Consider the following 17,909-nt stretch of genomic DNA (forward strand, 5'->3'; position numbering starts at 1 on the left):
CTAAACTATAAGCCTCATACATAGGCCGTTATTACAGCTCTTTACAAGTCCCTAAGCCTACAGAAGACAAGGAGAAAAGCCATCCGCTTTTTTAAATTTATTTTATTAAATACTGTCTGTAATTACCGAATTATAAGTGAAGTCAATGAAATGCAGTGAAGTCAATAGAATGACGGTCGCCCAATACACATAAGGGGAGATTAATCAAACATGGTGTAAAGTGAAACTGGCTCAGTTGCCCCTAGCAACCAATCAGATTCCACCTTTCATTTTCCAAAGAGTCTGTGAGGAATGAAAGGTGGAATCTGATTGGTTGCTAGGGGCAACTGAGCCAGTTTCACTTTACACCATGTTTGATAAATCTCCCCCTTAAAGAGTCACTGTCGGTTTTTTGTTTTTTTTTTCTTTTTTTTGCAGAAATCAATAGTACAGGTGATTTTAAGAAACTTTGTAATTGGGTTCATTAGCCAAATATGCCAAATTATTTACATTTAAAAAGCCTTTTCCTAGGTTTCCCCCTCCCTCCTCTTTCCCATCCACTGCAAAAAATCAGGAAATTGTGACTTGTTGCATTAGACGTACCCAGTCTGTTCTAGGGAGGGGGGAGGAGGAAGGAGGGAGTTAGCGACAGCAGAAAACAGATAACAGAGGATTACAGGCACTGAGCTGGGTGACAGCTGTAATCAGAGCTCAGAGAGGTCAGTGCTGACTGTCAGAGGAGATAAAGGGTGAGGTATTTGTAGATTAACTCTTTGTTGTCCTGCTTTGTTGTCTCTCCATAGAAGAACAATGAAGACAAGAGGGGAGAGCTTCAAACTGCTTTTTCATGATAAAAATGCATTTTTTGCCTAATAAACCAAATTATAAAGTTTGTTAAAATCGCCTGCACTATTGATTTCTGCAAAAAAAAAAAAATCACGACAGTGACACTTTAAAGTGTCTACAATTCTAAGTGATAATGTAAGGGGTCCTGCCTGTTATCCAGGACTTTGCACTGCATGACGTTACTATATCTTCTGACCCATAAAAGACATATAGTATGTTTGAGTCGGTGACTGGTCAGTTTTAATCTTTTCTCTCTTTATTTCTGTAGCCATTTGCCAACCAGGATGTAAACATGGGGAGTGTATAGGCCCCAATAAGTGTAAATGTCACCCTGGATACACTGGAAAAACCTGCAATCAAGGTACGTGGGCACTTTTATTATTACGTTCACATTGCATATAATAGTTTTGTCTATTGACTAGGGATGGTCCGAACCGAGTTTGGTTCGGGTTCGTACGGCAATGATTCCCACTGTCTGCCCTCTCCGTGGAGAGGGTGGATACAGTGTTAGGACCGCTTGGAAAACTGGGATACAGCCATAGCCATAGGCTGTATCCCAGTTTCCAGGCAGTCCTCCCGCTGTTTCCACCCACTGCACGGAGCGGGCAGACAGCGGGAATCATTGCCAAGCCTTCGGGTTCATACGAACCCAAACCTTGGCAGTTTCGGACCATCCCTACTATTGACACATTAGAGAACTGCAAGCTACAGTGCTAAACACAGTGAAGTCTGTGCCCTATGAGGACATGTTTGTAGTATGTGAATGTATACTTTGCTTTTGATCTTTTTATTTGTAATCAGACATTTTAAGTTTACATATTGGTAAAATAATAGATTATTATTATTATTCATAATCCGTGTCCAATAACTGTAATTATGGGTGGTGGTGACAACCTCCTCTGCGGTTTGGATTGCAATAACTAGTCAGAATGCCTGTCTTCCCACATCTGAGTTGTATTTCTTGTGCTTTGTTAGGGGCATTGCTAGGATCTAAATCAGGGATGGGGACCTTTTGGCCCTCTAGCTGTTGCAAAACTACAACTCCCATTTGGCTGTCCAGGCATGATGGGAGTTGTAGTTTTGCAACAGCTGGAGGGCTAAAGGTTCCCCATCCCTGATCCAACTGAACCCAAAATGTGTTTTGCACCCCCTTCCAAATATGCACCCCCTCCATATAGTAGTATCCCCCTGTGCCCCATATAGTAATAATGTGCCTTCATATCCCCATGTGCCTCGATTCAGTTATAATGTACCTCTGTTCCTACATATAGCATTAATGACCCCCTGTGTTCTCATTCAGTAATAATACCCCCCTGTGCCTCCATTCATTGATACTCCCCCTCGTGCCTCTAGTTTGTAATAATACCCCTTCTGCCTCCATTCTGTGACAATGCCTCTATCTGTATATGTCACTGGATTTTCAGATGGGCAGGGACTTGGGGTTTTAGGGGCAGGTTAAGGGGTTGCGATTAGGAGGCAGGGGGGATAAGACTGGGGAATGTGACTTATGAAGCTTCTAATCACACCCCCTTGACCTTAGCTGAACATTCACACCCCATTTTGCAATGATGTTCCTACCCATCTATTCAAGCGACTCTGTATCCACAATCTGCCCCCCCCCCCCCCAACCGCTTGTACTGTCGGATAGCTGCTTTTAATCCATGATCTGTCCTGGGGTTTGTTCGGCAGGTGATGCAGTTATTGTCCTAAAAAACAACTTTTGCAGCTCTGTGTCAAATTGGCGTGGCCTAGAGTGTCTGTTCCCTAGGCCTGCAACACCCCTCTATCCCTCCTCCCCCGCCTTTTCACCATTAGGAATGCCCCAGGCAGAATTTCTTCCCCTAATCATCACTGGCCTGAACACTGCACATGTATCTTAACAATCCATCAAATGTGCAGTGTTCAGACAAGTGATGAATAGGAGAAATCCTGCCCAGGGGCATTCCTAATGATGAAGAGGGCAGGGAGGAGAGTCGGTGCAGGCCTAGGGCACACACACTGTAGGCCACACCAATTTGAAACAGGGCTGCAAGTTTAAAAGTTGTTTTTTTGGACAATAACTGCATCACCTGCCGAAAGGACCCCAGGACAGATCGTGGATTAAATTCGGATATCCAGTGGTACGGGGGGGGGGCAGGTAGACAGTCAATCTCGGTGAAAAGTAAAGCAATAAAATAAAAACACTGTTGGAATCAGGGAACATACGGCATCATAATGATATAATAAACTCAGTAAACAGCCCCATTCCTGCCTTTCGGTAGCAGCAGCTATGTAAGCAAGAGCTACTGTTAATGGTAACATCACAAACTTGACTTTTGCTTTTTCCACCCACAAACTAGGACCTTTCGGAATGTTATTTCATCAGCTTGTCCCTCAGCCATCGCCTGACGTAAAGGTCTTGTTTACACAGATGTTTATAACCTAGCCTAACAGGGTCATCATTTTGTTATGCAGTTTATACACTGATAAATCTGGTGTTACACAAGCAGAGAAAACAAGTAATCTACAGCCCGAAACACTACAGGATGCTCGCTTATGAGAAATCCCTGAGATATGGATAAAGATTTGGGAGCATGTCGTGTGCTAATGTTACTTTAAAGAGACTCTGTCAGTAGGTTTAGGTGCCATATCTCACAGTAGAATAAACTAGAAGAGAAGCTGAAAAGAATGATGTATCACTTACATTGTTTTCTGCAGCTGATTTAGAGATATCCTCCTGGATAACATGGACAATAAGTAATCCTCTCCATTATGTGCATGAGCCCAGTAGTCCTGGATATTCATGAGAAGCAGAAAACTCCGCCCACCAGCTGCTGATTGGCAGTTATTTATCCATGCTGTGTATAGGCAGTCACCTGTCAATCAGCAGCTGGAGAGCGGGGGGAGGGGTGTGGCAAGAATCCTATTCTCCTGCATATTTGGAGAACGGCTGAACTGAACGATGTAAGTAATACACCGATCTGTTCCGCATTTCTGTCACTAGTTTATACTGCCCTCATTTAAATCGGAATAAACCTAGTGACAGATTCTCTTTAAGATGCTGGGTTTACAAGGAACTGTCATTCAGAGAATTGTATATACAGAAATGATTTAATATACAGTACATGTAAACCAGCCATACTCTGCCATATTCTGTTGGTTTTCTTATGTACACCACAATCCATACAAAAGAATTGTTGACCCTATCTTCCTCCTTCGTATGAAGATGAGCGTCTGTTGACCATCCAGCCTGACTGGTACCATGACGTGCCTGTTTATTATCCCGTGGATTATCCAACTACAGAGTTCCCTCCCGGGGGTGAGAATATCTATTGTCTGCTGCGCCCGTGCACTCCTTGTTAGAGCTTGGCTGTAGGAGAATGAGCCGACTCTTGAGCGGAAGGCTGGCCCTTGTATTGTTGGACTGATGGCTTTGACCTGAAGACCAGGCTTTTAAAGGCATGCCGATAAAATATGGAATGCAAGAACTTCCCTCTTCTGAGAATGATACCTATTCTTTATATCTATTCTATCTATATCTATGGCATTGTGTCTTCTTTACAGCCGCACAAATAGGGAACAGCTTTCTGGTAGCCAAGTGGGTTTATTAAAAGGGTTATCCAGCGCTACAAAAACATGGCCACTTTCCTCCAGAGACAGCCCCACTCTTGTCTCCAGCTTGGGCGGGATTTTGCTGTTCAGTTCCATTGAAGTGAATGGAGCTTATTTTGCAAACCGCACCTGAACTAGAGACAAGAGTCGTGTTTTCTCTGAAAGTAAGTGGCCATGTTTTTGTGGCACCGGATAACCCCTTTAATATTGTATCTTTCAGGTATGCAGTATAAAATACTCAAACTCATGCAAACAACAAAGCTGTATGCACAAGCAGTCTACTGTTATATCCTACCATATGGTGCCCCGCAGTATTGCTTCTAGGGGATTATGCTACGTGTAATACAACAGACAAACCACTTAATACCGCTTGTCAACATTCTTGATGTTGTATTGTGGGAAATAGAGTTATTTACTAGACATGTGAACCCAGCCATAGGGTCCTATTACTTGGGCCGATTTTTGGCCCGATCAATATTGTAAACAAGCAACCATCTGCTAGATCAGTGCTTGTTTACTGGGCCTAGTACACGGCATCATAATCGTTTAACAAGGGCTTGCACGCACATCGTTTGCAATGCATCGTCTGCGTGCTTCCTGGTACCGCACACTGCAGCTTCTCTGAGCTGAGAGGCCGCTCGGCCAATCACTGTCCAGGACTGCTGCGGCCAGTGATTGGCTGACAGGCCGCTGTGAAGCTGCAGCTGCAGGAGAAGACCAAGAGCATGGACAGGTAATGTATTAACTGTTCACTTGTCAGCCGGCCGTGGGCCGCTAATCGCTATTACACATAGCTATGCATGGTAGGTGGGCGATTATTTGGACCAAAATAAACAATCAGCCAATGATATTCAGCTGCAGTTTGCAGAATCCTTTTGGGCAATCTTTCAGTCTTTCCATAAAGAGGACCCTATTACTAATGGGAAACCATGACCTTCATGTTATATTGCCCAACTGTCTTGTTGATTTTTTAAACTTTTAATTTATTTATTTTAGTTTTTAAGGGCTGTCCACTTGCCTGTAGGGTGGGATCTGGCCCACCCTTATTTAGATGTATTTTAATGTATCACAATAGTAAAATCGGTAGCCTTAATATAGTTATATGTCTGCCCTTAGCCTCTCCTCGTTCTTGTATGTGCCTGTGCTTTCCATCTGTCTTCACCTAAAGCACCTCTTTTACACTTCTGGCTGAGCACCAAGCCTTGTTGAAGAAACTTGTCTCTCCAAGCTGTTTTCTCTGCATTTCCCATGTGCAGCATGATAATCTGTTCCAGTGAGAAATCTACAGTATGTTGACATACCTGACATTTCCTAATTATCAATTAGTTTTGGGTAAATCTCAGTTCCGCATTTTGTCAAATGTCACGATTCCTTCTGTCTTACTTGTAAACAGATGCTCCGGGGAAATGAAATAATAAGCCTGTGCAATCCTACAACTGTTCCGTCAAAGCTCCACTTTGCATTTGTCTCTGGTTAGGCTTCCTGGTTTTGTCTAAAATGAGATATTTATGACAAGCCGGTTATCCTAGTAAGTTCTATATCTAACGCTGGCGTATGTGCAGGATGATTGTCCACCAAACTATCAGTCTGCCAATGTCAGTTTTCCCCATTTGCCCCCTGAATGTCGGGCTTTGTTAAACAGTCTTGATATTTATAAGGTGGGAAAAAATAAAACATCTGATGCCCATCTCGGGTGACAAATGTCTTTTTTTTAACATTTTTTTTTTTTACATCACATAAAAATGGTGGATATTGACAAGATTTGCTTGATGCAATGGGTGGGCATTAATGCATTTCTTTGGGTGTGACACTTGGATGACTGTTAAATCAGTAATATTTTATTTTGTCTTCAGTTATTGTATATTACTGGCTTCATCCTTATATTTATTGTATTAATATTTCAAAAAATAAGCAAACAGTTTTGAACTTAAAAATTGATTTATTTATTTTTGTCTGCAACTCCTATGCAGACCTGTGGGTTTCCATGGTTACAGACTACAACCAAACCTTGTGCAGTCTGATTCTGCTGTATTATACCTCTTTCTGACCCTTTTGGCTGCACGTAGTCGGACAGCTATCGGCCCATGTAAAAGAACCCCTAGTAACCATGATTTTGTGAAACTGTAATGATTCATACTGTTAGTCAAAGGGGTTATCCAGCGTTTAAATTTGTTTTGCCCTCTATTGCTGTCCTGTTGGAAAACATTATAAATGTTATGCTTACCTCTGTGTGCTCCCTCAGTGTTTCAGTGCGGCCTCATTAATGTGCCCCGCTGACTGCAGCCTGGCTACTTCAGAGACAAATTGTTCGGAAGTGACTGCCCGCTCAGCCAATCCCTGTGGCCAGTGATTGGCTGAGCAGGTCGTCACGCCCAAGACAAGTTCCTCTTAGAAGTAGCGGAGCTGCAGTCAGCGGAGGACACTGGAGAGGCCACATCAGGACACCTGGGGAACACGGAGAGGTAAGTATAACATGTTTATGTTTACCAACAGCAATATGTAATGAAATGTGAAATGTTCTTTTGCTAGAATCACACATAGCTGCTTCGGTAAAACATGCTGAACTATTCCAGAAATTAATAATTTCCTTAACTTCATATAGATCTAAATGAATGTGGACTAAAGCCTCGACCATGCAAGTACCGCTGCATGAATACGTATGGGAGCTACAAGTGCTACTGTCTGAATGGATACATGATGATGCCGGATGGAACTTGTTCAAGTATGTCATTTACTGCAACTCCACCGCCTGCTTCTCCTTCCCTCATTAGTGGCCGCTGATCTTTTGAGATCCAGGACTGTTGGCACTGATCTCCGTTCTTCTTGTTTCCATTTTTTTTAAACTCTGCAAGTGGGTTTGTTTTGTCTACTGCTCACGTTATGTCACTTTAGTCTATGCCTGTATCCAAGAAAATGTTAGCAATAATGTCCCTACAATTGGTGAGAACACTTTATGGGCAGAATAGCTAATTTCTATGAGATCACCCAGTATGGGAACCACTGACAACCCCAATTCTACCAGTTTGGAGATAAAATGATCATAAACCCTATTGCCTGCTTACACGGACAGGTCTAGTAATGGCCGTAGGCTAAGGCTGGGTTCACACTACATTTTTGCAATCCGTTTTTTCATACGTTTTAGCAATCCATTTTTCCATTGACTTCCATTATAAAAACAAAGAAAAACGCACCCATTTTTTTAAGGTACACAAAAACGTAATTGACCTTACTCTTGTGTACGTTAAAAAAATGATGCTTTTTGATCCTTTTATATAATGGAAGTCAATGGAAAAACAGATCAAAGCAGATGCACAGAAATGCACCCGTTTTTGCAAAAACGGATAAAAGAAAACGGATTGCAAAGACGTAGCGTGAACTAAGTAACAATCTAATGCTGCGTTTACACGGAATGATTATCGTGCAAATTCGCACGATAACGATCAAATTAGAACAATAATTGTACGTGTAAACGCTGCGAACGATCAAACGACGAGCGAGAAATCGTTCATTTTGATCTTTCAACAACTTCTCAAATCGTTGTTGATCGTTCACAAAAAATTCGCAGATCAATCCGTGTGAACAGTCATTTGCCGATTTAACCAATGTGTGAGATAGGCTTAAGCGATCGCAAAACGATCGCAAAACAAATTTTCCGTACAATATAGCATACCGTCTAAACGCTGATCGTTATAAAAAAAAATTTGTTACTCTGACCGTTAATCATACGATCGGGCGAATTATCGTTCCGTATAAACGTAGCATTAGAATGTTATATTTGGGCTATGTGCACGCATTCAATAGTTTATGAGGTTTCTGTGCCTTGACCTTATGATAAATACAACAAATTATATAGATTATCTGAATTCTTCTACAGATGCACATACCTGTTCCATGGCAAATTGCCAATATGGATGTGATGTTGTAAAAGGAGAGGTCCGATGTCGCTGTCCTTCTCCTGGTTTGCAGTTGGGAACAGATGGTAGAACATGCGTGGGTAAGTGACACCTGCATTCAATTCTTTAGTTAGTGCAAGGCTCTTTACATTGAGATTTATTTCTCTGATCTCATGATATGTGAAAAAGAAAAACCAATATATTAGCAAGTGAACTGGTTATGATTGGTTAATTCATGTACTGTCATAGCTGTAAAATAAATAATAGCGCTATATAAATCATTATAGTGATTAGACTAAATTGACAATATTATCTTTAAAGAAGAACTCCGGGCAAATCAATTTTTTTAACAAGTGCCGGGGAGGGACAAGATAAAAGGTATATAAAGTGTTCTTACCTCCCCGCTCTGGTCCCCGAATGCTTTGAGATCTAAGCCGGACCCGTCGTGACATGTGAGGCCCCCTCAGCCAGTCAGCGGCCAAGGTGGGACCCCGATATGGCCGCTGACTGGCTGAGCAGACTGCACATGTCAACACTCAGGTCCCCGCTTAGACCAGGGAGCGGCCGGGGCCCAGAGCGGTAGTATGCAGCCACCAGTGGTGGAGCGGGGGGAAGTAAGAACATCGTATTTCTTTTATGCTTCCCCTCCAGCACTTGTTAAAAAATTCACTTTTCCTGGACTTCTCCTTTAAATGTACATTGAGGTGGCATTTACACGTTCCCTAATGACAGACAATGGGGGAGATTTATCAAACATGGTGTAAAGTGAAACTGGCTCAGTTGCCCCTAGCAACCAATCAGATTCTACCTTTCATTCCTCACAGACTCTCTGGACAGGTGGAATCTGATTGGTTGCTAGGGGCAAGTTGTCCCTAGCAACCGATCAGATTCCACCTTTCATTCCTCACAGACTCTCTGGACAGGTGGAATCTGATTGGCTGCTGGGGGCAACTGAGCCAGTTTCATTTTACACCATGTTTGATGAATCTCCCCCCATGTTTGATGAATCTCCCCCATAGTGTTTTTGAGACAATACCAATAACTCTCATACCATTTTATCTGACTCTATTCAAGATACAGTTTGCAAGTTTTGTAATGAGATTTCCGAAAAGAATAGATAAGGGTATGTCCACACTGAGTAAATCAGGCGGAATTCTGCGTTGGAACTCTCTGCCGCGGAATCCCGCCTGTCTCGACGTGTCATAGCCAGTCTATGGGAGAGTGCACATTCCTCCGCTGCTGCCGCTTTCCACTCGTGGAAGTGACATGTAAGTTTTTTGAGCGGACAGATCGTGTTCCGACGCGGAATTCCGCTTGATTTACTCAGTGTGAACATACACTAAAGCAGTAAAATTGCATCATAATCTTACAGAGGGCAGTTATATCATATAAGTCATAAAGTAAAAAAACTGCAACTAAGCTGCATTGTGCAAGAGCAGCCCTATGGTTTTTTTGTGAGGTGCAAAAGATAACGGGGCACTCCCACGTGCACTGTGTGTAAATACGGATGATGTGCTACAGAACAGAATTCGGAGTTCCTGGCATCATCATTTATTCACTGCATGTCAGTACAGTAACGCAGTTTCAGAGCTTCCGCCATCCTTCCGGCCATAACAAATTGGGGGAAATTTATCAAACATGGTGTAAAATGAAACTGGCTCAGTTGCCCCTAGCAACCAATCAGATTCCACCTTTCATTCCTCACAGATTCTTTGGAAAATGAAAGGTGGAATCTGATTGGTTGCTAGGGGCAACTGAGCCAGTTTCACTTTACACCATGTTTGATAAATCTCCCGCTATAAGCTTGCAGCACTGTAGTGTTCTTCCCATTTTGTGTGGGTTTCCTTTATATACTATTGTTTCCACCTACAAAAATATACAGATTGGTTGACTGACTTTTTTGACATTGTTTTCACCATGTGTATGTGAAAAAAAAATAAATCTGAATAAGTCCTACCGAGGATAGAGGACAGCCATTAGACAGGTCTCTCCAGAGGTGTACAATTGGGTTCAAGTCAGGGCACAGGCTGGGGCCACTCAAGGACAGTCACATAGCTGTCCCTAAGCCACTCCTGTGTTGTGTTGGCTGTGTGCCTAGCATCATTGTCTTTGCCTAGGCTATGGTCCAGAGCGCTCTGGGTCAGGTTTTCATTAAGAATATCTCTCTGCTTTGCTCCATTCATCATTTCCTGATAAACACCCCCGCAGCATGATGCTGCCACCACTGTGCTTTCCTTAAAGTGTCAGGCCTAATTAACACATCCGTTGTTCTGTCCGCAATTGCGGACAGAACATGAAACCAGTGTTAAGCTATGGCCCCATTCACACGTCCATACGTGTATACGGGGCCGCGATCCATGCCGCAAAAAAACGGACATGTTGTAATGCAGCCGTTTTCTTGCGGCATGGATCGCTGGGGTACTACGGAACACTACGGATGCACATTCGGTAGTGCGGTATGCTGCCATGCACTGCACTACGGGTGTGTGAATGTGGCCTCACTGTTGTATTTTTTTTTTTTTTACAGAAATCAATAGTCCAGGCGATTTTAAGAAACTTTGTTATTGGGTTTATTAGACAAATATGCCATTATCTGCATTCAAAAAGACTTTCCCCAGGTCCGCCCCTCCTCTCCTTTCTGTCATCCACTGCTCATTATCAAGAAATCTCCTCTTGTTACATCAGACGCGCCCCTGTCTGTTCTATGGAGAGGGGAGGGGGGAGGAGGGACAGTGGGAGCTGTGTGAAAGCCAGTATTCAGAGGTCAGAAAGGTTAGTGCTGACTTCAGAGTAGAGAGGCCGGTGATGTAGCTGTAAATTAACTCTTTGTTGTCCTGTTTTGGTGCCTCATCTCCCTCCACCCCTCCCCTCTCCATAGAAAACAATGAAGACAGGGGGGAGAGCTTCAAACTGCTTTCTCGTGATAAAAATAGATTTTTTTGGCTAATAAACCCAATTAAAAAGTTTCTTAAAATCGCCTTTAAGCACTTTAAGCAGTGTTTGCAGGTATGCATGCAGAACAGTTGTAGTTTTGGCGCATTAACTACCTGATATTTCATTCCTGTATGTAAGAATAACTCACTGAAGCCCACTTTCCAATGATGTCTCCTTGTTAGATGTCGATGAGTGTGCAACAGGGAAGGCCGTATGTCCGAGATTTCGGAAGTGTGTGAACACGTTTGGAAGCTACATCTGCAAGTGCTATCCTGGATATGACCTAATCCATGCTCATGGGAAATACCAGTGCTTCGGTAAGTATGGTCAGTCGTATTTGGTTATTGAGGAATACAGGATCTTGAAAGTTGGGTGTAGATGTGATATATGAAATAGCTATTGTGTTACACTTACAGTATGTGTGATCCTTATACTTGTCTTCTCTCTCCATGGATAGATATAGATGAGTGTTACACCGGGGATTATCAATGCAGTAACAATGCAAGATGTTACAATACACAAGGATCCTACAAGTGCAAGTGCAATGAAGGCTACCGGGGCAATGGAGCTGACTGCGCACGTATGTTTTATTCAATATAATAACGCTTTTATGTAGATATGCATTTCGCTGTAAGCAGTTTATTTAGATGTATTGTTTAAAGGGGTACTCCGGCGAAGATCCTTTTCTTTCAGATCAACTGGTTTCAGAAAGTTCTATAGATTTGTAATTTACTTCTATTTATAAATCTCAAGTTTTTCAGTACTTATCAGCTGCTGCATGCACTGCAGGAAGTGGTGCATTCTTTCCAGTCTGACACAGTGCCCTCTGCTGCCACCTCTGTCCATAGCAGGAGAGGTTTTCTATGGGGATTTGCTACTGCTCTGGACAGTTCCTGTCTCGGACAGAGGTGGCAGCAGAGAGCATCGTGTCAGACTGGAAAGAATACACCACTTCCTGCAGGACATACAGCTGCTGATAAGTATTGGAAGACTTGAGCTTTTTAAATAGAAGTAAATTACAATTTTATATAACTTTGAAAGAAAAAGATTTTCACCAGAGTACCCCTTTAATGATTACAGGCAGATTAGCAGTATAGGCCGATGTGGACAGTGCACTATTGCAGAGAATATTCAAGTAAACACACTATCATATATGGCACTGTCCACGACCATTCAGGTCCTATCCTAGTGACAGCTGCAATTACACTTGTGCACTAATGGTACCAGGGAGGTTATAGCATTACTTGGTGCAAGGCTCAAAGCCATATCACTAGAAGTAAATAGGGTAATAGTCCTATCACATAGATAAATGTATACAAGCAGGGGCACAGCTAGGATTCATGGGGCCCCATAGCAAAAAATTTTAAGAAGCCCCCCCTAAGCACAGCACAAATCACTGCTATATATATGCTTTACTGCTGGTGCACTGATAACCTCTGACCTCTGCACGGAGCTCTGCACATTTTCCCTTTCTACTTGATTGTGCAGCTGGAGAAAAGAGGTTAGAGGTTATCAGTGCAGTGAAGGGGGGGATCATTTTCTTCTGCTTGTTAACCCTTTTTTGTGTTGCAGCATGTAAGTAAACATTGGGACACTTACACACTGCAGTTCATAAGGGGTTAGGCAGAAGGATACACGCTCTTACCTTCTCCCCCAGGCCCCCCTCCTGCACGGGCCCTTTAGCAACTGCCTACCCTGCCTCTATGGTATCTACGCTACTGTATACAAGGCTTGTGCCTTTTTTATATTCAGCGAAGCTCGATACCATCTGGTCTATCTGAAAGTGGGTTACTACCTACAAAAGGTTGGGGACCTCTGATATGTCATCACTTTGTCTGCTTTTCAGGAATTACTTCAGGGAGCAATTTCCAAATCAAAGCCTCATGTTGACAGCCTCATTGCTACCATAATGATAGCCACCGGCATACAAACAACCACCGGCATACAAACAACCACCGGCATACAAAGAGCATACAGTCACTCATTATAGTAATTCAGAGTACTTACACCTAATACTGCTTTTGTTTTACTGAATGTGCCAGTAATGGTGATACTGCAGCAAGCTGCACTTCTTCCTCACCACAAAAGTTTTTTGGTTAGATCAGTGTTTATTGAATTTTACAGAAGTGAATGAAAAGGAGCATAGGAATTGTGTGGTGGGATATTGTTACATTATGTATGTCATTCTGCAGCTAATTTTTCATTTACTGTGCCTTGTTGTCATTGCCTGCAGCATGAAAACATGAATCCTTCCTTTGAGATATCTCAGGGGATGGGGAATCCGACCTTCCCTACTATTTTAACTTCTCTTTTAATGTGACCAAATAGGATAAAATAAAAAAAGGTCAAGTCCGGTGTTGAACAATTTTTTCAAAAGAGCCGGAGAGGAGGTGGCTGAACATAACAACTTGCACTTACCTCTCCGGCTCCAGCAATGGGGTCTGCTGTCCTCCACTCCAGTTCCTGGTCTGAGCGGGGACCCGGGTCGTAATGTATCAGCCCCGGTCAGCCAGTCAGCGTCCAAAGCAGGGTCCTGCCTCGGCGCGGGGCTGACACATCAAGGCCAGAGTCCCAGCTTAGAACATGAAGTTGCCAGGGGACTGGTACAGCAGCGGGGGACAGCGGACTCCAGCACAGAAGCCAGGGAGGTAGGTACATGTGCATGTTCAGGCACCTCCTCCGCGGCTGTTTTGAAAATAATGTCCGACTTTTCACGATGTACTGATGTGTGATCTGTAGTACATTGTGGGAACATAGCCTAAAGGAAAACTGTATACGAACCTACTGATAGCCGTTTATTTCCTCTTACAAGCGGTGGTCTTCTGAAGCTTGAAAGTCTCCCAGTTTTGGTGAAATTTGATCCTACAAAAATATGCAAATGAACTTGTAAGGAGCACTGGAGGTGTCCTTGCCCCCCAGAGCACCGTTCAGCCTGCCCACTTGTTCCGATGCGTATACCTCCTGATGCATATTGCAGCCTGATGCAGATACATAATTAAGCATGAGCATCTGAGCCAGCAGACAGGCCAAACAGTGCTCTAGGGGGCTAAAGAACGCCCCCAGTGCACTAATGATTGCTGTATTGTTCATGCAGCCAATTAACTTAATTATAGTTACCTGCACATTTTTATTTTCATGGGCCAATTATAAGTAATGAGAGTTTCTTCCTGCCGATAATCGCCCCCCGAAAAAGGACCATAGATTTCAGTACAATGTTCATATGGAACACTAGACATCTAAGTAGCCAGGAATCGGGCTCACTTTTCATTAATTGCCGCTTCAGTGATCATTTCAATTATCTATTTTTACCATTGTCTATTGTGGGTATCATAACCTTTTTCCCGCAAATATAGTGATGGTTGAAAACGCTATGTTTTTTTCTTTCAGCAATCCCCCGGGTGATGATTGATCCACTAGGCCCACATAATTTTCTACCAGGTAAAGATAATATAAGAAACGTAATTAAAGGAAATGGCAGCACATTAAGTGGTAGTGAAGGAAGCAGCAACAGGATCCCAGACTTTGGCTCCAGACATCCTAAGTGGCCTCCCTCACCCTCTATTACAGCAAAACCACATCCAAAGACACCCAAGCCTACAACCAGGCCAGCTCCTCCTGTAACACGGCCAGCACCAAAACCAGTAACTAGGCCGCCACAGCCAGCGACCAGGCCACCACAGCCAGCGACCAGGCCACCACAGCCAGCGACCAGGCCACCACAGCCAGCAACCAGACCGCCGCAGCCAGCAACTAGACCACCACAGCCAGCAACAAGACCGCCGCAGCCAGCTACAAGACCGCCTCCACCAGTCACAAGACCACCTCCACCAGTCACAAGACCGCCTCCACCAGTCACAAGACCTCCTCCACCAGTCACAAGACCACCTCAACCACCAACAAAGCCACCAACACTCAAACCACCCACAACAGCACCCCCTCGGCCATCTACAAGGGTACCAGACAATAATAGGATTGAGGACCAAGGAAAGCAACGAGGAGATGTGTTCAGTAAGTGGGTTTTTTTTAAATAGTATTTTAAAGTATAAATCCATTAAAAGCCTATTATGTGCATCTCATGGCATCTTCTGAGGAAACATTGAGACAAACCATTGCATTAGTGGGGATCTATAAGCTGGGATGCCCACAAATTATTAGAAAGAATGGGCACTTTGCGAGTACCATGTCCCTTTGAATTATACTGATATATTTTAGCGGACAAATAATGTTCATGAACAGTAATGTTCCCGTAGTGAGAACAAAGTCTCCCATTTTGCTTTTAATGGGAACACATTCAGCTTACCTCTGAGATTTCAGGGCACGGCACTCCACACTCTTTTCTTGTGATTATTGTTGCATTTATGCTGGGTTCACACAACGTAAGACATTGGCTGTTCTGTGACACAGAAGCCACACTTTACCTTGTCTTCTCTGTCAGTCTTGTGCGGCTGCTATTCAATGAATAGTGGCCGCACAAAACTGACAAGTCAGTTTTTCGTGCAGCCGCAAGGAATCCCAGCCTGAGGACATACAGAGTGCATACACTCCAGCCGGGATTTCATAAACTTCAATGCCATGTATATTTTCAATTAATCGATTAATTCAAAATATATATTTTGTATGTATAAAGGCATACATTATTTTAAAGGATTTAAAGCTAAAACATATATGGATAGTCTTACTTATTAAAAAAAAAAAGTCAGATGTTGGCTCACTCTTTATTTCTTTCCTGTCGGTTTTTTATTGTTTAAGGGCCAGAAAAATCTAATCTACAATAAGAATTAGGCACTGCCAATAAATCATAAGCAGAATAACACTAGTGCCACACAGACCACATGCCTGGAAGTGTTCGATAATCTAAAAAAAGAAAAGGGAGGCCTGCAAAGTCAGTGTGCCCAGACTTCAAATACAAAAGTATGGGGAAACAAACTACATACAAAACAGCAAGTAAACATGCTAAAAAATGTTTTAAAACCACAAAAAATGAATAGAAATATTTTGAGGTAAAGTTCCTAATAAGCTTCCCATATAGAACTGTACCCATCACTCATATGTCAGTATATAATAAAAAAAATATTAAGGATAATGATAAAGAGTACAAAAAGTATAACACCTACATGTAGCCCATGAATCAAATTGACATAATCACACAAAATGTAATATAATATGACTTTATTAAAGGGGTTGTCAGAGATATTTTTACTTGTCCCCTATCCACAGGATAGGGGACCAGTATAACATTGTGGGGATCCAAGATACAGGAGACGATTGGGTGACCATTAGCGGAGGCACTGCAGAGACGTATTCTTACTAGCACCCTAGGGCTCCTAATGACTGTAGATAACAAGAAACACGTTGAGCATCTGAGCAAACAGCCTAAGGCTATGTTCACACTACGTAAGTTCCGTAGTAATCACGGCCGTTGTAACAACAGCCGTGATTTCTATGACACTTACGTAGTGCTGCCTTCTGAGGAATCCCGTCTGGAGTGTATACACTCCGGCCAGGATCCCTAGTGGCGCCGCGAGAAACTGTTGCGGTGCACAAAACCCTGTCAGTGCACACAATGGAGCGTGCGGCTGTGACATTTCATGTATTTTTTTTTTTTTGCTATTGTATGCATAAAAGGAAAAAAAAAGATATATATATATACAAACAGAAAATAGTGTAAATGATATTGTTATATGACATGATATGAAACACTGCTGTGATGCAAGGCTCCCGTATATGTGGAAGAAATACAATCCTTTAATTTAAACCGAGTTGAATGCAATCTGATAGGAAAGATATTTAGAGCATCAGGAAAAGCCAATTTTAAATAGGTCATTAATAGAGGTTTCTCTGGTAGGTTGCCAGTTTCAATTGGTACATACCAGGGATGCCATACTCATTCAGCCTTGAGCTAGATTGCTTCACAGGTCATTCAATCTCCTTTTATTAATTATTATTGCTGGATACAGTAGCAAGAATCTCTTTCGATTGGATAACATTGCAGAGTAAACTTCAGTAGACCGTGACCAGAAGCGCTCTAAGGAAAATGTATAGCCCGAATAACAATGATCAGCGCGGTGTATATACATGGATTTATAACAACGATCAGCGCGGTGTATATGCAGGGATTTATAACTGATCAGCGCGGTGTATATACATGGATTTATAACAACGATCAGCACGGTGTATATACATGGATTTATAACTGATCAGCGTGGTGTATATACATGGATTTATAACAATGATCAGTGCAGTGTATATACATGGATTTATAACAATGATCAGCGCGGTGTATACAATATGCATGGATTTATAACAACGATCAGCACGGTGTATATACATGGATTTATAACTGATCAGCGTGGTGTATATACATGGATTTATAACAATGATCAGTGCAGTGTATATACATGGATTTATAACAACGATCAGCGCGGTGTATACAGTATGCATGGATTTATAACAATGATCAGCGCCGTGTATACAGTATGCATGGATTTATAACAACGATCAGCACGGTGTATATGCATGGATTTATAACTGATCAGCGTGGTGTATATACATGGATTTATAACAACGATCAGCGCGGTGTATATACATGGATTTATAACAACGATCAGCGCTGTGTATATGCATGGATTTATAACAATGATCAGCGCGGTGTATATGCATGGATTT

General features: G+C 42.5%; 2 protein-coding genes across 6 annotated transcripts in view; both read left to right on the forward strand.

Annotated features, from left to right (window-relative positions):
* The window catches only part of AIMP1 (aminoacyl tRNA synthetase complex interacting multifunctional protein 1), a 433,090-nt gene that overhangs the window by 116,198 nt on the left and 298,983 nt on the right, over positions 1–17,909 (forward strand). The gene's annotated exons all lie outside the window — the stretch shown is intronic.
* The window catches only part of NPNT (nephronectin), a 78,238-nt gene that overhangs the window by 40,454 nt on the left and 19,875 nt on the right, over positions 1–17,909 (forward strand). For 2 of the 5 annotated variants that reach the window (XM_069978411.1, XM_069978412.1), the window contains 7 exons: positions 1,094–1,186; positions 4,031–4,123; positions 7,019–7,138; positions 8,291–8,410; positions 11,426–11,560; positions 11,701–11,823; positions 14,631–15,251. In XM_069978411.1, coding sequence (XP_069834512.1) covers positions 1,094–1,186; positions 4,031–4,123; positions 7,019–7,138; positions 8,291–8,410; positions 11,426–11,560; positions 11,701–11,823; positions 14,631–15,251 — 1,305 coding nt within the window. The remainder of the gene's footprint in view (positions 1–1,093; positions 1,187–4,030; positions 4,124–7,018; positions 7,139–8,290; positions 8,411–11,425; positions 11,561–11,700; positions 11,824–14,630; positions 15,252–17,909) is intronic. The other 3 variants (XM_069978413.1, XM_069978416.1, XM_069978414.1) reach the window with 2 other exon arrangements.

Source organism: Dendropsophus ebraccatus, chromosome 7 (assembly GCF_027789765.1).
Source record: "Dendropsophus ebraccatus isolate aDenEbr1 chromosome 7, aDenEbr1.pat, whole genome shotgun sequence".
Classification (NCBI taxonomy): Eukaryota; Metazoa; Chordata; class Amphibia; order Anura; family Hylidae; genus Dendropsophus; species Dendropsophus ebraccatus.